Source organism: Gopherus evgoodei, chromosome 2 (genome assembly GCF_007399415.2).
Source record: "Gopherus evgoodei ecotype Sinaloan lineage chromosome 2, rGopEvg1_v1.p, whole genome shotgun sequence".
NCBI classification, from domain to species: Eukaryota; Metazoa; Chordata; order Testudines; family Testudinidae; genus Gopherus; species Gopherus evgoodei.
In genome coordinates, this window is record NC_044323.1 from 66,735,495 (window position 1) to 66,758,052 (window position 22,558).

A 22,558-nucleotide genomic window follows, 5' to 3' on the forward strand; every position below is an offset into this window, starting at 1 on the left:
TGCTTGGCTCTGTTTTCCATCCTGAGTTTTTCCTAAATGTTCTGTTCATAATGAACTGAGAGACATGTAGACTTGTTACTGGAGAATTTGTGGATTATTTGTTGTTTTGATAAATTTTATATTACCTTGGTACTACTGGTTTGTTTTTACTTCTTTCCTTTTTCATTTTTGGGACACTGCACATGTAGGACCAGATCATGTCCTATTTCTCCATCAGGTTCAAGGGTGAATCAGTGCAAGGAGGCCGCTTCCTTTATTCTCCTTCATAGCACAGGGGTACAACTGCAGTCCGCCCTACTCCTCAGAGAGAAAGGATGCTCTTTTCATAACTCTCCTTTGGAATAAGATGTTCCCCGCAACAGGGGTAAGAAGAGACATCGAGAAAGAGGGGTCATGGCCTTGTTTCCCCTCACACGGAAGGAGTATGCTGCAAACACCAGTGTGGTGTAGCAGCAGATGTGCACCATAGTATTGTGTTCAGTAAGGAATTCTCCTCTGAATATACCTTTGCACCACTCCCACTGCAGGGTGGTACCTCAGAGGCCTATGGGGCACAGAATGTTAATGTAAATTTGTTTTCTGGGGAGAATAGGAATTTTGCCTGGCTTCTAAGTATGATTTCTACTCTTTTTACCCTTTAGTGAGATAATGAAAACAAGCTTTCCGAATGAATCACTGGCACCAGACAAATTTAGTCTGATCTTTGTCTTTTCCAAGAAGGAGAAGTATTGGGGACAAGTACACGTTGTACACATAAGTAACATGCAGAAGCTTTGTTTTCTTATACTCTCAATTTGGGACAGCACTTGCAACAGTAGAAAGATCAGTTACACTTCATTATAAATCGACTTTGATTGTCTGGGCCAAATCCCGGCTGATCTATTATGAGGTTTTTATTGATTGCTGTCTTGTTTGCAGTTTCTTTTATCAGTGTGCTGCCACAAAACTTGACTTTAAACGTTTCTTTTAATTGGAGGTGTCTATTGCACCAACCACTGTAGCCATAGTAAAAATAGATTTCTATTTACATGCATGCAGCTGAGTTTGATAAAATTATTGATATATATTACCTAATTATTGATATGTTGATAATTATTGATGTATATCACCCATTAATGCCAAAAGAATGACCCAAAGACAATTGGGTTAGGTGTGCAGTCTCTCAGCTACTTATCTGAAATATCTGTCTAGAATTAGGACAAATATTGTTTTGTCAGCATGACCAGTGCCAAAGAATATTGAAAAATTTCATATGAAATAAAAGGGATAGAAGAAGAAAAGTAAAAAGTGGGGGGAGTGGGGAGAAAGCTACTGTAATTATGCTTTACTGGGGACTTGCTCTGGACTGATATTTTTCCTCTCTGATAGCTAATCTAGGAGTAGTCATTGGAAAACTTTACTCCTGGTGAAAGCTGTTTACTGGTTCACTAGCTAAGTCTCTTTTGCAGTTGTATTTCCGATATATTTGTCAGCTGAAAACTGGAGTGTCTAACATGCAGATGTTATAAAGCCTTGCTATTCAAGGAAAATGGCAGAAGAGCACAATACTTCAACTTGGCAGAGGTGGGTATTCCATCTCCTAGCTGTGTGATGGCGAGCTGGAAACCCTTATACCACTGGCTGCAGACCTATGGTTCTTGGCTGCTCACCTCCATTGCCTTATTAGACTAAGGATTTTCTGAAATTCTCCCACTGTTGCTCTTGCATTGTGCACTCTATCAGTGCCAGTAGTGTCTCTTGAAGTTCTTTCCAAATATCAACAGCATCAGCAATACAGCAGCAATCTTTCTGCAATTTGTTCAGGGCTATGGAAGTAAGTTTCTGTATATTCAGCTTATCTTTTACATTTCTCTTTAGTCTGATGTTGACTACTCTGGCTGTGATAGTTCCATCAATTTTTGTCATTGTGCAGGGTGAGGTCCCACTCCTGTCTTCTCAGTCTGCACAGCCTATTATCAGAGTTTCATTTGTTAATGACCAACATGTAGTTTATTTGCATTGGTCTTTCCAGCAATCTATACATCACACCACTTACAACATCAGTTCCTCTGACAAAAGGAGTGGAGAGGAAAGGGATGAGATCTCTCCACCCAGAGATTCTTCTTGGTTCTGGCTCTGCTAACCTGCCTTTCTCCCCCAGAACTTCTTCCTGTGCTGCCTTCCACCCTCTGCATTAATGGACTAAGATGTTAGTCCTCCTTAGCCCATTCTAATCCACTAATTAGGCACAGTTAGGGTCACATTGGGGGAATTAATTGGTGTTCAAGTGATCAGAGTGCTGGCTTAGCTTTTGATTCCCAGCATTCTGTCAGTCACAATTTTCTTCATAAATTATCCTCAGGATAGGCTAGTTCTTAATAAATAGCTCAAAACAGTCAACCAAGGAATTCTTCATACATCTTGGAGAATTAGTTTGGATCCTCCTACTTGATTCAGTGAAGCTGAAGTATTTGGCAATTTCAACAATATTTTTCCTTTATTCCTGAGTTGTACTTAAATCTTTGGCTAAAAGATGCCTGAAATGAGAACTGCACCCACATGTTATAAATTTCAGGTTCCTTTCATTAACTTCTAGATTTCTTATCATCTTTGCTACATTTGCAACATTTCTGTGACAGAGCTGTGCACTTGACACTTCAATTTTTTTTCAGTTTGTTAGAGCTTTTACTGCTGCTACAAGTATGCTGCTGTGTGGGCACAAACCCCGTTGCCAATTCCACATATCTATTCAAGGGACACCATCATAGGACCTAACCACATCAGCCACACTATCAGGGGCTCGTTCATCCGTACATCTACCCTATGTGATATATGCCATCATGTTCCAGCAATGCCCCTCTGTCATGTACATTGGCTAAACCCGACAGTCTACGCAAAAGAATAAATGGATACAAATGAAATATAAAAAATTATAACATTCAAAAACCAGTGGGAGAACACTTCAGCCTCCCTGGGCACTCAGTTACAGATCTAAAAGTGGCATTTCTTCAACAAAAAAACTTCAAAAATAGACTCCAACGAGAAGCTGCAGAACTGGAATTAATTTGCAAACTGGACACCATGAAATTAGGCCTAAATAAAGACTGTGAGTGGATGGATCATTGCACAAACTAAAAACTATTTCCCCATGCTAATCTTCCCCCCTACTGTTACTCACATCTTCTTGTCAACTGTTTGAAATGGGCCATCCTGATTACCACTACAAAAGTTTTTTTTTCCTCCTGCTGATAATAGCCCACTTTAATTGATTTTTCTCCTTAGAGTTGGTATGGCAACCCCCATCTTTTCATGGTGTGTGTGTGTGTGTGTGTGTGTGTGTGTGTGTGTCTTCCTGCTGTATTTTCCACTCCATGCATCTGATGAAGTGGGTTTTAGTCCACGAAAACTTATGCCGAAATAAATTTGTTTAGTCTCTAAGGTGCCACAAGTACTCCTTGTTCTTTTTGCTGATACAGACTAACACAGCTACCACTCTGAAACCTGACTATATTGAGCAATTAAAAAATCATTTCAGAAGTCCAGTAGTAACAGTGAAAATGTAATTCATAAATCGTCCCACAGCAAACTAACATACCAATTATATTTTGAACAGAAACATTTTGAAATTCATAAGTAAGAGTAATCTACCCCCAACACAAATTTATGACAATAATCTAAGTCATCATTTACTAGCATAGTAATACATGGTAGGCAGTCCTTAAGATTGGTTCATAATAAATTTACTAAGCAGTTGACCAAGATAATTCAGATATGTCCATGTCATCATCTTCAAAGTCATTGCTTTCTGAGGAGCATTTTTCATAATGTTGTTTCATTCTGATAGCCAGACCTTGTATTTCTTTATTATTCACATTTGTTCCATTATTCACATTTGGTGCACGTTTCTTTTTTACCTAGAAGTACAGGACTTTCTTGAAAATATTCCCAGATTGGGTGGTATTTGTGACCTGAATCTAAGGCATTTTTTTCCTCCAGTTCCCAGTCGTTGACAATACTAGAGGCTGCACTCTGAAGAATATGCTCCTTCTTCCCAGATTGTGCTGCTTGGACATCAGCGTTGCTCCTTGCGGGTTGCACACACAGCTCCTTCCCCCTTGTCACGTAACTCCTCTGCCCCATCCCTACCGTACCCCCAGAAAAACAAGAACTAACAACAATCCAAGACTTTTGCTTTTGTAACTCATGTGCCTTTGCACTACAGTCTTTTGTTTAGAGAGAAAGAGAGAGAGAGAGAGAGTTACTGGAGAAGTTAATGGATTTCTGTTTGTTTGTATCTCAGTCTGTGTAAACATGTAAGGAAACTGAGCAAGGCCATTCATGAAGTGCCCAGAACTATCCAAAAGCAAGGGCTGATAGTTACTGGGCCTATCAGTGTTTTTCTAAGAAGTAGAGAGTTAATTTGATAACTGAACCCAGCAGAGCTCAGGTAGGGAGAACCTATAAAATAGGAGTATGAGATCACCCAGGTGGGCTCAGTGGATGATCCTAATGATACTTGATGATGTCTCCTGGAGTCAGAGGCTAAGTCTCAATGCCTGTGATGACTTTTGCACCCAGTAACACAGCCCTTGGTTCCCCCACAGGATAAGCGCTTAATACAGTACATGACCTATTGTGCTTGATCTCAAAAGTTGGATGTTTTTCTCCTTATTCCTTCTTCTGTGATTCTATGATTCATATAAAAAAGCAGCCTTTAACTTTCTTTATAGAGAAAAGCAATCTTCAATATATTTGTTTTATTTAACTGTTTAAAAGATTATAATAAGTTTAGGGCCAACCCTTAACCTATTTTGTATTATATTTGGATTTCATTTTAAACTGGTCTTCTTTTAAAAAGAAAAACATCTTGTAATTTAAAGAACAAAATAAAACAATCCATTTATATAAAAAATCAGTCATCCCCCCTAATAAAATCAATGATTTTTATCCCCCTTGCATAGGGAGGCCTGTGACATTCTTCATTAAAACTTACTTGAGATAAATATTATTGTGTAATATTATTTATCTCAAGTAAGTTTTAATAAAGAATGTCACAGGCCTCCTTATATATGTCACAGGCCTTGCAACTTATATTTTCATGAAGTCATCATTTTGGCTGGGATACAAAAGAATTTGGTACATCAGATCAGTCTGGAAGATGAACAGTTCAGCAACCATATACATGTACTGCACTTACTGAAGGGAAGAGTGTGTATGCTCTGAGGAGCGCAGGGGAATCGTATTTTAAAAAAAAAAAAAGGATGACATGAGCCTTTCTTAAAATATCTTATTCTGGAAGTATAATGTACAATTTTACTGTAAGATAGTCCCAAAATCATCATTATGGACTTGATCCTACGTGAAGGACTGGCCCCTATATTTTCATTCTGTTAACATCCTGCTAGTCATATCTATGTGACCGTTGTTTCATAGAAACTGAAATTCATGTTGAAAATATCAACACTGCCACCCAACCACCCAATGATTGCTTCTCAGACCAGACCTATCACATTCAGATCCAACATCTTCTGGGACCACTGAGTGAAGCTTGCTGTGTGCGAGAACTTTGCAGTAACACCCCTCTCGTAATGATCCTGTGGTGCAGTGCTTATTCATTCTGAAAAGTGTTCTATCTAATTCTTGTTTATGTGAGGTTTTTGTTGCAATGTACTCTTGGAAGAAGATGGCAGGAGAGGAAAATTATTGGGATATTCAGCTCTCTGTTTGGGGTGGGGAGGAAGACTGCCTTTGAGTTCAGTGCTTGCTTCCCATCGTGCACCCTAGCAACATTTGGAAATATTGTTAGTTTTGATATGTCCAGGTTTTCTCCTAGTCATGTTTTACCTTAGTTACTTCTGTAGCATGTTAACCAGAACCTGTCAGTCAAACAATTGTTAGAGAATGTTATGACCAAGGTTTGACTCAGAACAGAAGCTACAAAAAAAATGTTGTTTTGGAACGTCTGAGTCTCATAGCAGACTCAACCTTCCAATATGAAAAGGTTGGCCAGACTGGAGCTCATATGTCATTTCTGCATCTACCCACTTTTTCCATTTCTGTGTGATTAAGCAAGAGATGGTATTGTTGATCCTCAGCTCATTAAATTGGCTGTTGTCTGAACTAACCTAATTAACTGACCCTATGTTCTTTCTGAAATGTAGGCAAATAAAAGGGAGCAACCTATTTACACACAATTTTGTGTTTGATCCTGCATCTAGTGAGATCACTTAAAAACTTCTGTTTATGTCAGTGAGAACAGGATTGGCCCCATAACTCCCACTGAAATAAATGGAGCAGAATTGGCCCTTAACCTATCCATAGCAAAGATTAACAACTTTGCTTAATTAATTACATTATGTTTTCTTTAAATATAGTCAGTGCATGTGTTTTCAAAGAAGGCTGAAGACTAGAAACAAGCCATTATTGCCCTAGAAGGAGATATTTTAGACTGAATTCAGTTTCATATTAGAATAATTGTTAATGATCTTCAAAAGCACTTTCACAAGTTTTCTTCACACATTGTGAAAACACTTACTGAAAGATCTGTCTGTTTTCAGGCCAATCTGTTTTTTCAAGTGAAAGTTACCAAGTACTTAAATAAGGCTTTGTAGTAGAAGCTGATTATAACTTTTACCTCTCCATGATACATGCGTACTACATGATACATGCGTACTAATGCAACTATTTTGTTAAATTCCCTTCCACCTGTGAAATTAAACTAATTTACTTCACCTACTTTGCTGATACAGTATATAAATAAAAAAGGCGTATTGATTTAAGATTTTCTGTTTATCTTTGACTTGCCTCCCTTCTCTCACTCCGTGACATCATTGCATTGCCTCAAAGTATAAGGAGCAGTTTTATTATGCTTCTGATACTTGTTCCCCACTTTTCTTGAAAGAGATTATTATGCTGTTTCTAAATAGTAGTGCGTTTGTCTGATGCATATAAAATTTATTCTTGAAAGGAAGCAGAATACAGACAGGTTTTCTGAATATAAGACATAGCTGAATTTGGGCCAGAATTAAAATGATATAGGTATTATGATAGTAATGTTGCTTAAATGTAAACATATGGCAGTAAACTAATATATTGCAACACCAATATTTCTCAAAGCTGTTCCAGGAGAAAATGTTTTGAATGGGCAACACAATTTCTCTCTGCTGTAACATAGTTACAGGCTGTTGCATGTTTGAGCTCTGTCACAGAAGGGATTCTAGAGTGAAAGAACTGTTGATAATAGCAGATAGAGTTTAAAAGTTTGAAAACCATCCGTGCAAGACAAGTCCAAATTTTAGCTATCTTTGCTGTACCTGTATTATAGGCAGCAACACATACAATGTAGGTTGATTTCTATTTGTCAAGAGGGTGTCTTTTTACTAGTTATTGCACATAGTGAGCTTTAGCATTTTCTTTTATCAGTGAGAACAGTATTGGGGGCCATAACTCCTATTGAAATAAATGGGAGCATAATTGGGCTCAATCCTTGTTCCAAAGATTCTCAGTCTAAAAATAGATTAAAGGTGCCATATCAAAGTACAGTCATGAGAGAGTGATTGGCCATGTCTTGGTAATACAATGTGACATTAAAATGATTCTGTTTTTCTCCTAAGCTTGCTGTTGCCAGTCAGCAAGTTTCCTATAAGCATCAGGGCAGACGTGTCTCTTCAGAGGGAGTTGAACACTGCAAAGTGCTGATAAGCTAAGGAAGGGGTTCTCTGTAGTGGATCTGGTACGAAGACAGTATAGAGACAGTTGTGGGAAAAGCAGAGAATCATATAGAGGGAGGAAAGGGGAAGGGAACAACTTGGAACAAAATAAAGGTAGTACTATGGAGTTGTATAGAAGACAGTGACAAGAAACTTGGCTTTGATGCAGTGGGAGCTATTGTAGGGATTCAAAGACAGAGTGACACGGATAAAAAAATAGACAAGGGAGATAGCCATTAGTGGGTGAGTTCTGTAATGTCTGGAGTGGGAGTGATGTAGGTATTGGGGGTGGTGTACATTGATAAAGATGGGAAATGATGAGGACCTGAACTCATGATCATAGTGAGGAGTTAAAAACCATTTGATACTAAACACTGATGGCTGAAAAGTTTAGAATGTAGGATTTGTTGTCAGTACAAAACTAAGATGTTGTTTGTCTTACATTGAGGTAGCTTTTCAAAGAGATGAATGGATTTTTAGTTACATGACGTCTCTTGTCTTAAAAACTTAAACTTAAAAACTTATCAGTTTTGCCTTACATAAGTAGATATGGTTACCGTTGTATCTGCAGTATTCCCTTTTACTTCCTCTTATATACTACACAGAATACCTAGAATTCAAGAAATATTGATGTAAGGCAAGTGGCAGGTTTTTATGAGTGACCATGTTATTAACTCAAACTGCTCCTTTCTGAATATTTGCCCTGTTCTGTTCACATTAAAATGCTCTTTAGGAAAAACCCCATATGTGCTTTTAATTGCACTGTATAGCTGTAAATTGGATTCCCAATTGTTGTGTATTGGCATTCTGATTAAAACAGTGTCCACACATTCTCAGGGAATTATTTCCAAGGTGATTTTCATTTTTCAAATCAACAGGACTCTCCTCACAGGGAGCTGTGCAGTCTTGTTACAGCTAGTTAGTAAAATAACATGTTCTGGTATTGCAAGGCTATCTGTGATTTAAATCAACTGTATCTTGGTTCCTAGTATTCAAGCCTATTACAGAAGCAAACAAACACACACTTCATGACATGCATATTGAAACAACTGGCAAATTCCTTGTCTTTCAAGGACATCTACAGAGCAGATTAATTGTAATTTCTAACTGTTGTTGAAAACATATCATTAGTGATGAACACCATGAAACAAAATACTCTTACAGCTTTCTCAGGAAAAATTAGGAATAAACAGCTTGCAGTGATTCTCAGAAAAGTCTTTTTGCGGTGACATACAATATTTTGAGTGTTACAGCTTTCTCTTAGTTAAAATATGACTGTTTAAAATGTTATCATGCTCAGTATACAGTACTTAATTATCTAGTAATCAGTTCAATTTTATTTATCTGGCAACTTTTGCCTCTATGGGTTCCAAGTATAAGGTGTTTATGTACATAGTCCAACAGAGGAATAGATCAGCACTACTATTTCAAATGTAGCTCAGTTAAGGTCGTTGTGAATTTTTTCTCATTATTTAATGTTGTGATATGCATTTTATTTTCTTCTTTTTGAAGGACTTCTGGAATCTAATCAGAAATCAAGTAGAGCTAACTAGGAATGGGAGGATTAGCTGTATAAAATGAATAACCCAATTTGAAATAATGGGCTCCAAACTCTAGAACAGAACCCTGCAGTTGTGGTTCATGTTCTGTTTATTTCTACCTTTAAACATGAGATCTGAGCTGCTACATATTTCTTTGTATTTTAACATATGTATCTTATAACCTTGTAGTCCTAGAAAAAGGGCCAGGATTACTTTTAAATATACCTCTACCTCGATATAACGCTGTCCTCGGGAGCCAAAAAATCTTACTGTGTTATAGGTGAAACTGTGTTATGTTATAACTTGCTTTGATCCACCAGAGTGCACAGCCCCGCCTCCCCGGAGCACTGCGTTACCGCGTTATATGCGAATTCATGTTATATCGGGTCACGTTATATCGAGGTAGAGATGTGATAATCTTTAGTTTGTCTAGCTCAGCTTTCTGTTAACTGGAAGTAAAAGCTACAGTTAAATTTCTGTGGTATGGTCTATGTTAATGCAGACATTGGGTTCTTCCTCCTCACTCAGTGTGAAAGGCAAGAAGATCACCCGTTGTGACCTAGAATCTAAGGCTTTCTCCTCTTTTTCTCCAGTTTGGTTCATCCCTTGCTCAATGCAACATCTGCTTCTCTCAGACTGAAAACACTTAAAAAAAAAAAAAAAAAAAAGTGGATGAGGGAACCCCTCCTCAACTGTGCTTGTTGAAGTAACTCTTTCCCGGGTGGGTTATCTTAAGGGAGATTTTTGCTGTAGAGCTTATGCAGATGCCTGTTCAGCACAGGGAACATGGTCTCTCAGAGAAAAGAAAATTTCAAGTAAAACGTATAATTTGATCCACTAAAACAATTGCTGTCTGCTGGATCAGAGAGCAGAGATAGCAGAGAACAAACTTTGCAGCAAACCTGCTGCCTAGCATTCCTTATACACTTCACCAGGGACTATTGACTGGAAGTGCAGGCATCTGTGGATGCATCCCTGATTACAGAGTGCCAAATTTGTTAAAGTATTTAGGTGCCTAACTCCCACTGATTGGTGTGGGAGTTAGGTGCTTACATATCTTTACAAATCTGTCCCTGGCTGCTTAGAGCAGGGCTTCCATAAGAAACTCTCTCTAGAAAGAGCTGGTGAAGAAGTCAGTGGTTCCCTTTCTTTCTACTCCTTCACCTTCCAACTCCCTCTTTTAGTTTGGCCTTGAGTCTCTTCTTCTTCCTCTATAGGATGTTTTCTCTCTACAGATCAAGCTACAAAAAGGCAATTATAAGGAACCAATCTGGAAAAGCAGAGGGAGAGTACACAGAGAACAGAAAATATTGGATGGTGATTGGTTGTCATCCTGAATGTCAGAGTGAGGAGGAGGAGGAGGAAACAGCATCCAGGTTGTCTTGACCAAACCATAGAATGTGAATTAGCTGGTAAATAGGAATATTTTTTCCCCTTTCCTTTGACAAACAGTGGGCTAATGGTAACCATAGTGTGTTTATAAACTCTTCACAAATCCCAAACCACCAACACCACATTCCTCCTTCCTTCATGCTAAGTTTGGAGCATCCATCTGCCTGGTACCAACAAGGAAAACAAAGTTATGCAAAAACTAATAATAGATGTTTAAATAATGTTTGTGGCTTCAAAACTAAATAGTCCAGAGTTTAAGCGCATATCTTTCAAAGATACAACTGTACCAATCATGATTAATATTTTAAGACAATTTTATAAATATATGTTTGAACAGTTTAATCTGATATTTTCTCTGCAGATGATTCAGACCATCAAGACTCTGATCGAAACCGCAAATAGTGTATATGAGAAGATAGTACAGTGTCAGAAGGCTGGTAAGTGCAGGCTCTCTTTTTGAAAAATTAAAATACAGTAAGGCATTTCTCCTATATTTTGATTTTTTACAAAACCTTAGATTGGGTTCATTTATTCCACTAATACACAAAACAAAATTATTCAAATTTATGCAGGCACAAAAGCAGCAAAAATGGACCCACTCAATACTGATTTAATCATGGACAGTGGGGTCTTTGGCATTTCAACTGAATTTTGGAAATCATTCTTTTTAATCCTTTTAACTTTTATAATTGGACAGTAGCCTGCTGACATATTCTATTTTAATAAAACAAAGATAAAGTATAGAAAATACACATTGATATATTTATGAATGAGAGATACTGCGCTATTCCTACACACATTCAAGGCCATACTTTCTAAGTGTATGCCCGAGGTGTTGCTCAGTATGCTGATATAGGGGAAGGGTATCATGTGCACTGTGGGTCTAAACAGTTGCTACCTTCTAGAATGTACTTGATGTATTTTAATGCCAAAGTGGTTAGAACATTGTGTTTTCTTAATTGTTCATTAGACTGTGGAAAATATAAAATACACATCATTAGACTTTTGTTATGTTGAGGATATATGAAAGATTAGGGAGGCATATTTTTTACAATCAGTGATTCATTTCTCATCATTTTCAATTTGCAGTTTTACTCAAATATCATATGGTTCATTTGGGTTAGAAGAAGCCCAGGAGCATCAAACGAATTGCTGCAAAATGCCATAAATTAGTTTAGCTGGAATAAGAACCCAGGTTTTCTTGGCTCGTGGTCATTTGATCAGTTGGCATCCTGCTTCAGGAGGTCATCTAGTCTAATCCCCTGCTCAAAGCAGGACCAACACCAGCTAAATCAAGCCTTAAATTCCAATCCCAGATCTGACAATTATTTCCTCAGTGACTTTGGACAGCTTTTCCATCTGCAAACTGAGAATAAGAATACTTACCTTACAGAAATGCTAATGTTTTTAACAGCCATGCCATCTTGGAAGTCTGGGGTTAATACACATGGGTATACAAGTGTAGGGCATATCTATGGAAATTAAGTTGTGCTGTTGCACTAATGTTATGAATCTGCATTGACAGAAGAGTTAGAAGTACTGAATAAAGAAAAACACTGTTGATGTTTGAATCATGTACGGTACTGTATTAGTGTGACAATTCATGTAAATATGGCAAATGGCTGGTCTGAAAAGTTGATAGTGTAAATAAGCCCTATGTAAATAAACCTTGAGATTGTTTGATGTGAAGAACTGCTGGAGAGAAATTAGGCCTGGTGTATGTGGTGAGTTAAAGCGTGGCAAGCTAGAGTGGGAAGCTGCTGATGTCTTTCCCCACTGCCTCCCTTCTGTGGGAGCATTTCACGTGTAACTGATACCGCAGTGTGGACACAGGCTGCTTTTCGCTGCGGTTTGTACCTACACATACACTCTGTGCCGCTGCCAGTGGAGCGAAGTGTTGATGTAACCAGAGAAAATGAAAAGTGGGTGATCCGGAAGAAAACCTTTTCAAAGTCAGTATGTTAAAGGTTAGTTAAAAAGGGAGGAAAAGAGACACATTAAATGGGAAAGGTGAACATTAAGGAGAATAATGCCCTGCATCAGCATTACTCTTTGGAGAGGTACAGTGCATAGCATAGGTATAAATAGCAGTGTAGACTGTAAGGCAATGCGTAGAGGTGAGTAGAGCAAGGATGTGCCTGAACCTTGGGGGTATGTACCATACACAGCTCTCTACTTACCCAAACAATGCCTTTTTAGCAGTGTAGTGTCCCACTGCTTCCTCATTGCTGAAGTCTTTCCTTGGCACAGTGAAAGGCTCCAGCAGTGGGACATGTCTCCAGCAGCTCCCAGCTCGGCAGTGAGGAAAGGCTTGACAGCTGGGAGCTGCCAGAGTTTTTCCCCTCCACAGTGAGAGACTCTTTGGCAGGGAAGCAATGGGGACAGTCTCTGGCAGGTGTCAAGTCTTTCCTCGCTGCCTCCCCACTGCCAAGCCTTTCACTGACATGTTGCTGCACACTGCAGTGTGGATACAGCCTGCTTGTCACTGTGATGTGTAGCTACAGATACCCACATACACTGGCACCACTGGTGTGCGTCATAGACATAGTCAGAAAGATGTGGACAAATTGGAGAGAGTCCAAAGAGAAACAAAAATGATGAAATATTTAGAAAACCACACCTATGAGGAAAGATTTAAAAAAAACTGCACGTTTAGTCTTGAGAAAAGAAGTCTGAGGAGGAACCTGATAACAATTGCAAATATGTTAAAGGCTGTTATGAAGAGGATGGTGATCGGTTGTTCTCAGTGTTCACTGATGGTAGGACAAGAAGTAATGGGCTTAATCTGAAGCAAGGGAGATTTAGAATAGATATTAAGAAAAACTTTCTAACTATACGGCTAGTGAAGGTCTGTAATAGGCATCCAAGGGAGACTGTGGAATCCCCATCTTTGGAGTTTTTAAGAACAAGTTGGACAAATATCTGTCAAGGACGGTCTTGGTTTACCGCTCAAGGGGCTGGACTTGATGACCTCTCAAAGTCTCTTCCAGCCCTACATTTCTATGATTCTATAAATATTGAAGTGAGACTTTGGTGTTATTTAAATAAGTATAGAATATCAGGGTTGGAAGGGACCTCAGGAGGTCATCTAATCAAAACCCCCTAATCAAAGCAGGACCAGTCCCCAACTAAATCATCCCAGCCAGGGCTTTGTCAAGCCTGACCTTAAAAACCTCTAAGGAAGGAGATTCCACCACCTCCCTAGGTAACCCATTCCAGTGCCTCACCACCCTCCTAGTGAAAAAGTTTTTCCTAATATCCAACTTAAACCTCCCCCACTTCAACTTGAGACCATTACTCCTTGTTCTATCATCTGCTACCACTGAGAACAGTCTAGAATAGGGATCGGCAACCTTTCGGAAGTGGTGTGCCGAGTTTTCATTTATTTACTCTAATTTAAGGTTCCGCGTGCCAGTAATACATTTTAATGTTTTTAGAAGATCTCTTTCTAGAAGTCTATAATATATAACTACGCTATTGTTGTATGTAAAGTAAATAAGGTTTTTAAAATGCTTAAGAAGCTTCATTTAAAATTAAATTAAAATGCCAAGCCCTCAGGACTGGTGGTTAGGACCTGGGCCATGAGAGTGCCACTGAAAATCAGCTCACGTGCCGCCTTCGGCACCCGTGCCATAGGTTACCTACCCCTGGTCTAGAACCATCCTCTCTGAACCCCCTTTCAGGTAGTTGAAAGCAGCTATCAAATCCCCCCCTCATTTTTCTCTCCTGCAGATTAAATAATCCCAGTTCCCTCAGCCTCTCCTCATAAATCATGTGCTCCAGCCCCCTAATCATTTTTGTTGCTCTCCGCTGGACTCTTTCCAATTTTTCCACATCCTTCTTGTAGTGTGGGGCCCAAAACTGGACACAGTACTCCAGATGGAGCCTCACCAAAAGTATCCTACAGTACAACACAATAGGCTTAATTCCTGATTGTGAAATAGGATCTGCTGTCTTGGATAGCTTCACCTCTACAGAGTCCCACTGACGTACATCTTAAAATAGATGAGCTGATCCAAACCTTTACATAGTGGAGATGTCCAAAGACTTCATCTCCAACTCTGTTAATTTCCTGGTTTCAGCAGATGCTTGTTGCATTAGGGTTTTGTCAGTTTTCTGGATTCTGGAACTGTCAGCTTTTTGGATTTTTGTTGAGAATGAATTTCTTCATGGGATAGCATATTAACTCTGAGTAAAAGCTTATCCACTTTTATAATTAGTGTCTTTGTAAGTAAAAGGAAATTGCACTATTAACCAGTGTCGGAGAAGAACAAGAAAAGAGTTGCTAAAATAAGAATAAATCCTCATCCTGCGAACATACAGTAAATATATATTGTCATTAACAAGCTCAGTAGGAAAATCTTTTAACTGGACTTGTTCTCTTAATTAAACCAATTCCAGGTTTAAGTGAATAATAAGATTATTGTGTATCTGTTAAAATTCAAAACTAATTCTGAAGTAAGTCAATAATTTTGCTCATTTTGGTTAACAATGCATTGAATAAGCTAGAGTTTTGCTCTTTTTCTGATTTATCCCATAGTGGTGCTTTTGCACCTGTTTTATACTTTATGAAAGCAAAAATTGAAAGGTATAAACTTTTTGGTAAGCTGGATGTTTTCCTTATTATTTTTAAGTTTCAACAAAATCCAAATGGCTCTGTTGGTTTTCTAAAAATCAACACATTGCTTTCAGCTGAACACAGTTGTGTTGCTCTGAATAAAATATCTGCATCCTTACAGGAATTTTATATGTGCTAAATAATGAAGAAGTATAGTAGAGTAGAACCTCAGAGTTACAAACACCAGAGTTATTAACTGACCGGTCAACCACACTCCTTCTTTGGAATCGGAAGTACATGGTCAGGCAGCAGCAGAAACACCAAAAAAAGGCAAATACAGTAAAGCATTGTGTTAAATGTAAACTACTAAAAAAAAAAAGAAGGGAAAGCAGCATTTTTCTTCTACATAGTAAAGTTTCAAAACTGTATTAAGTCAATGTTCAGTTGTAAACTTTTGAAAGAACAACCATAATGTTTTGGTTCAGCATAACGAACACTTCAAAGTTTCAAACAACCTCCATCCCTGAGGTGTTTGTAACCCTGAGGTTATACTGTAAGGCAATATTGCTTTGGTTCCCATTCCATATCCATTACCGTTTATCATTCTTTGAAAGTTTAAAATTCTTGACATAGATCTTCAGCTACTTTAAATCAGCACAGATCCATTGACTTTGGTGGGGCTATACTGACCTACAGCCACTGAGGATCTCACTCCTAATCATTTTTTTCATTTCCAACACTATAACCGTATGCTGCATTTATGTAGATCACTTATTCATAAAAACTTTGAGATAATCTTCGTGGAAGAGAAAAGGTAACTAGAAAACTTTTTATTGAGATTTAGAATTAAATTAAATGATATAGGTTTTTATTAATTGAGAGAATACTTCTGATTTTGAGCTGACTCCAGCTTCCCAAGTTTAGAATCAGAGGGGTAGCTGTGTTAGTCTGGATCTGTAAAAAGCAGCAAAGAATCCTGTGGCACCTTATAGACTAACAGACGTTTTGGAGCATGAGCTTTCGTGGGTGAATACCCACTTCGTCAGATGCATGTAGTGGAAATTTCCAGGGGCAGGTGTGTGTGTGTGTGTGTGTGTGTGTGTGTGTGTGTGTGTATATATATATATATATATATATATATATATATATATATATATATATATATATATATATATATATATATATATATATATATATATATATATATATATATATATATATATATATATATATATATGCAGGCAAGCTAGAGATAATGAGGTAGTTCAATCAGGGAGGATGAGGCCCTGTTCTAGCAGTTGAGGTGTGAAAACCAAGGGAGGAGAAATTGGTTTTGTAATTGGCAAGCCATTCACAGTCTTTGTTTAATCCTGAGCTGATGGTGTCAAATTTGCAGATGAACTGAAGCTCAGCAGTTTCTCTTTGAAGTCTGGTTCTGAAGTTTTTTTGCTGCAGGATGGCCACCTTAAGGTCTGCTATAATGTGGCCAGGGAGGTTGAAGTGTTCTCCTACAGGTTTTTGTATATTGCCATTCCTAATATCTGATTTGTGTCCATTTATCCTTTTTTGTAGCAACTGTCCAGTTTGGCCGATGTACATAGCAGAGGGGCATTGCTGGCATATGATAGCGTATATTACATTGGTGGAGGTGCAGGTGAATGAACCGGTGATGGTGTGGCTGATCTGGTTAGGTCCTGTGATGGTGTCGCTGGTGTAGATATGTGGGCAGAGTTGGCATTGAGGTTTGTTGCATGGATTGGTTCCTGAGCTAGAGTTACTATGGTGCAGTGTGCAGTTGCTGGTGAGAATATGTTTCAGGTTGGCAGGTTGCCTGTGGGCAAGGACTGGCCTGCCACCCAAGGCCTGTGAAAGTGTGGGATCATTGTCCAGGATGGGTTGTAGATCCCTGATGATGCGTTGGAGTGGTTTTAGCTGGGGACTGTATGTGATGGCCAGTGGAGTCCTGTTGGTTTCTTTCTTGGGTTTGTCTTGCAGTAGGAGGCTTCTGGGTACACGTCTGGCTCTGTTGATCTGTTTCCTTATTTCCTCGTGCGGGTATTGTAGTTTTGAGAATGTTTGGTGGAGATTTTGTAGGTGTTGGTCTCTGTCTGAGGGGTTAGAGCAGATGCGGTTGTACCTCAGTGCTTGGCTGTAGACAATGGATCGTGTGATGTGCCGGGAGATGGAAGCTGGAGGCATGAAGGTAGGCATAGCGGTCCGTAGGTTTTCGGTATAGGGTGGTGGTAATGTGACCATCACTTATTTGCACTGTAGTGTCTAGGAAGTGGACCTCCTGTGTAGACTGGTCCAGGCTGAGGTTGATGGTGGGGTGGAAACTGTTGAAATCGTGGTGGAATTTTTCCAGAGACTCCTTCCCATGGGTCCAGATGATGAAGATGTCATCAATGTAGCGTAGGTAGAGAAGGGGCGTGAGTGGATGAGAGCTGAGGAAGCGTTGTTCCAGATCAGCCATAAAAATATTGGCATATTGTGGGGCCATGCGGATGCCCATAGCGGTGCCACTGATCTGGAGATATATATTGTCATCAAATTTGAAATAGTTGTGTGTGAGGATAAAGGCACAGAGCTCAGCAGCCAGTTGTGCTGTGGCATCATCAGGGATACTGTTCCTGACAGCTTGTATTCCATCTGTGTGTGGGATGTTCGTGTAGAGAGCCTCTACATCCATGGTGGCTAGGATGGTGTTTTCTGGAAGGTCACCAATGCTTTGTAGTTTCCTCAGGAAATCAGTGGTGTCACGGAGATAGCTGGGAGTGCTGGTGGCATAGGGTCTGAGTAGAGAAATTCAAGTTTAGAAGATTCAAATTGGTGTGCGTGTGTGTGTGCGCACCAGCATATCTACAGTGAAGACACAATGAGAAAACACCTGATGCTCAAAGGTGAAATTGATGATTGTCCATCAGGCTTGTTACAGAGGAATGGTGTAAATCTAGTTTCCACAGCAGGTACACCAGGCATAGCTCTCAAATCTGTAATTTAAATAAGCAGGTGCAGTTGTAAAAGCGAGAAAGGGCCATGTAGCTGCTTTAGTTTTCCGCTACCCTCTTGCCCAGTCCATGGATCTTCCCAGGCACACTAGTATCAAAATGTGCCTCCTTGCTTATTTTAGCATAGATTGGTGGTGTGTGCCAACACCAGATTTACTGGGGGATTGGTCAGAGTGAGATAAGGTAAGCAAGATTTTTATATACCACACACTACCTTTAAGGTGGAGTATGAAGTAAGGTGAATCATGGATGGTCTTATCCCCAGCGACAAAAGGATTTACATTTATTTTCTGTTGTTCAGATGCTAAGTTTCAACTTGCAGAGGTGAGAAAAGCTTTAAAAACTGGTTAATTCATCTTATTCATCTCCCTGATAGTGCAGGATTGATCTTTACAGTTTGTAGTTTCATAGGGTGAGATTCTGTGCTGCACCAGTAAGAGTTGTAGCACAGAGGTAAGATGGGTGAAGGTGACTTTAAGCCACTTTTGCCCATGTTGTGGCTGGATAAGGGAGCAGGTGTGATTTAGACAGGCCACTCGAGGTTTGTCCAAATTACAGCAGTCTCCTATACCCTCCTAGTACGCGCAGTCTCCACAGTACCATGTGCTGTGGCTCTACCTCAACTTGCTTCTCCCAACTTCTGATATCCCTATTTCAGGGCTAGGAAAGTGATCTTCCAAAGACAGGCTGAAACAGCAGAATTTTCTCCCAGCCAGAACTCAGGCTATTAGAAATTATTTACACAGCTCCAGCTCTGTTCATCTGACATACAGACTCTGAAGCTCATCCACAGATTTTAATACCAAAATGGACCCATTATGATTATTTAGTTTGATCTCCTACTTAATATAGGCCATAGAACCTCTCCAGTAATTCCTGCATCAAGCCCATAACTTCAGGTTGAGCTATAGCAAATATTTTAGAAAGATATTTAATCCTGATTTAAAAATTTAAAGTGATGCAGAATCCCCATGTTTCTAGGTAAATTGTTCCAATGGTTAATTATCCTCATTTTGGAAAAGGTTTTGCTTATTTCTAGTGGTAATTTGTCTAGCTCAACTTCCAGCTGTTGGAACTTCTTATGGCCTTGTCTGCTAGATTAAAGAACCCTCTTTTATCAGAAATCTTCCTTCCTTGTAGGTACTTCCAGATAGTGATCATATCACCACCTAACCTGCTCTTGGATAAATGTAACAGTTTGAGCATCATATGTTTCTCACCATAAGGGAGGTTTTCCTATGCTTGGATCATTCTTGTAGCTCTTTTCTGAACCCTTGCCGATTTCTCAAAACCCTTTTTGAAGTATGGACAACAGAGCTGGGCATAGTATTCCAATGATGGTGTCATTAATGCTGTATGCCAGATTAATTCCACTTCCTTGCACCCACTCTATATTCCTTGGTTTATACATCCAAGCATTGCATTAGCCTTATCATCACACTGGAAGCTCATGTTCAAATGGTTATTTGGCTGACCTCTAAGTCCTTTATAGAGTCAGTTTTCCAGAACACAGCCCCCAATTATGTATGGCTTGTGTTCTTAGTTCCTAGATGTATGGTCATATATTTGGCTGTATTAAAATACATGTTGTTCAAATGATCCCAGCTTAGGATCACTCTGTATAACAGATGTGTCCATATTATTATTTACCACTTGACCAATTTTTGTGTCACCAGCATACTTTACCAACAATGATTTTATATTTTCTTCTGGATGTTTGATAAAGATATTGAATAGCACTGGGCCAAAAACAAATACGTATGGCACCACAGTAGAGAAACCCCTAATGAAGGATGATTCCCCATTTAATGTTACTTTTTGAGATCTATCCGTTTCAGTCTATTTAATTTGTGTTACATTGATTTTATATAGAGTGCTTATTTTTTAATGCAAATGTGTTATGGTGCTATATCCCAGTGCTTTACAGAAATCTAACAATGTTATGGCAACAGTTACCTTTATCAACCAAACTGGTACTCTCATAAAAAAAATTATATCAAGTTTGTTTGACAAGACCTATTTTCCATAAAACTATATTGATTGGCATTAATTATGCTACTGTCTGTTACTTCATTATTGATTTCTCCCTGTATCAGCGTTTTCATTATTTTGCCCTGGATCAATGTCACCTATCCAGTCTTCAGTTACCCAGGGTGTCCCATTTAACTTTTAAATATATTGGCACACCATTAGCTTTCTTCCAGTCCTCTGGAACCTCTTTAGAGTCTAAAGATTTGTTAAATAGCAACATCAATGGTTTCGAGCAGTGGTTCCCAAACTTGTCTGCCGCTTGTGCAGGGAAAGTCTCTGGCGGGCCGGGCCAGTTTGTTTACCTGCCGCGTCCACAGGTTCGGCCGATCGCAGCTCCCAGTGGCCGCGGTTCGCTGCTCCAGGCCAATGGGAGCTGCTGGAAGCGGCACCCATTGGCCTGGAGCAGCGAACCGCGACCACTGGGAGCTGCGATCGGCTGAAGCTGCAGACACGGCAGGTAAACAAACCGGCCCAGCCTGCCAGAGGCTTTCCTTGCACAAGCGGCAGAACAAGTTTGGGAACCACTGGTTTAGAGAGCTTCTTTGCAATTCTTTAAAAAAATTCTTGGCTGCAAGTTATCTGATTCTGCAGATTAAAAATATGTAATTTTAGTTACTGTTTAACATCCTCCTTAGCTAGTGTTGGAATAGGAATATTTCATTGCCACTGTAAGATGTGACTACATCATCCAACCTCTTTCCAAATGCAAAGAAGAGAGATCTATTGAGCCACTTCTGCCTTCTCTGTATCATTAGTGAATAATATTTGTTCATAATAAAGTGTGGACATTGTAATAAAGTCTAGTGATGTTTGATTTCTAGGCATCCATCTGTCTGCTGTGAGAAACAGGAAGCCCTGAGGCAATGAATTTTTTCCACCTTTATGACTTAATCTTTATGTTGTACACTTCATTAGAGTGTAGTTTTATCTGAAATAGTTTCTGGGCCAGTTAACATTCATTTGCTTTTAAAATTTCATCCTATTATTTATGTGATTTGGACAATTTTTAAAAGTAATAATGATCAAACTAATTTTTTAATTTATAAAACTATAGGTGATTTGATAGCTTCCTATTTAACTCAGATACCTGTGGAAAAAGCTTTTAAACTATGACAAGTGAGTTTACAGTGATGGGAATGATGGAATCTGAAAAGCCTCTATCGACTCCTATAAATAAATGATGATTTTTCCAGTAGAATTCCTCCCAAGTTATTTGCCACCTGAATGAAAATGTCACTTAGCCTTCTCTATCACCGGTGCGAGGCATTTTGCTGGACTTTGTCACTTAAAGAAAATCCAGTTTCAAGTTCTTTTGTGACCATACAAAATCTGTTTTGAGGAAGAGTTTGCTATGTTCGTTCTAGAGATTTGAAGAGAGAGAAAAGATCATGAATCACCCACTGGAGCAGAAACTCTTATCACTATATTAATCAATACTGTTGATTCTGAAGTGGAAAAGAAAGCCATCTTTCCAAACATAATTTGTTTGTTTATTTTATTCACTGTCAACTTTGAGTTTTGCTTTCCCTGGAAGTAAGGTTGAGAACTGTTAAGTTTTATTTCATGCAATTATTATTATTTGAATTCACTGCAAACAATACTATACTGCTGCATTAAGCTTTAAAGCTGAAACTTTCAAAGCTACTGAAAGGATTTTGATGCTCAGTTCTCATTATTTTTAGTGGAAATTGGGCATCCAAATCCCTTAGACAACTTTGAAAAAATCTCAGTCTAAATGTTTTGCACTGTTAAATTTGTAATGTCTAAAATCAAATACTAGCCAACTTCTCTGAGTGATTGCACATGTGAAGCCCACTCTTTGTATGTGTGTGTGTCCTACACATATTCACTGGAAATTTTTCCCTGAGTGATATCCATTGGGGAAGCACAAGCACCCTCGGTTGATGCTCATCACTGGTGTAAATTATTATACTTGGTACAAATATCCCAAAATGGAACTGGTTATTTTGAGGATGGAACATTAGCACTTCACAGCTGACATACCTAATACATTGGACAGCACGAGAAATGTATTTTGTCTGCTACTCTAGGTACATTAAGCAACAGCAAAATGATAATGTGTGGTGTCTCATTTGCAAATTAATAACGATACAGGCTTCTACATCTGTCTGATAAGTTGTTTCTGTCTGATAAGAATTGTTAGCAGTTACTGTAATTATTACAGTTTAGGCTTCAGAAAGTGAACCTAAATTGTAAGCCATGAATTATTCTGACAACTGATGGCTCAAAATTCCTATCAGCCAGTTGCATCATTCAATTTGCCTTGTATGTTTTATCATTTAAAAATAGAGTTTTTGTTTGAGTATGTCATAGCAATGA

At 38.8% G+C, this 22,558-nt stretch overlaps 1 protein-coding gene across 6 annotated transcripts in view; it reads left to right on the plus strand.

Moving 5' to 3' along the window:
- PLCL2 (phospholipase C like 2) overlaps nucleotides 1-22,558 on the plus strand; it is a 206,240-nt gene that overhangs the window by 142,569 nt on the left and 41,113 nt on the right. For all 6 annotated transcript variants that reach the window (XR_003998822.1, XM_030550908.1, XM_030550907.1 and 3 more), the window contains one exon: nucleotides 10,983-11,058. Coding sequence is in view for 5 of the 6 variants with exons in the window: in XM_030550908.1 (XP_030406768.1) it covers nucleotides 10,983-11,058 (76 nt within the window). In the remaining variant the exon portion in view is untranslated. The remainder of the gene's footprint in view (nucleotides 1-10,982; nucleotides 11,059-22,558) is intronic.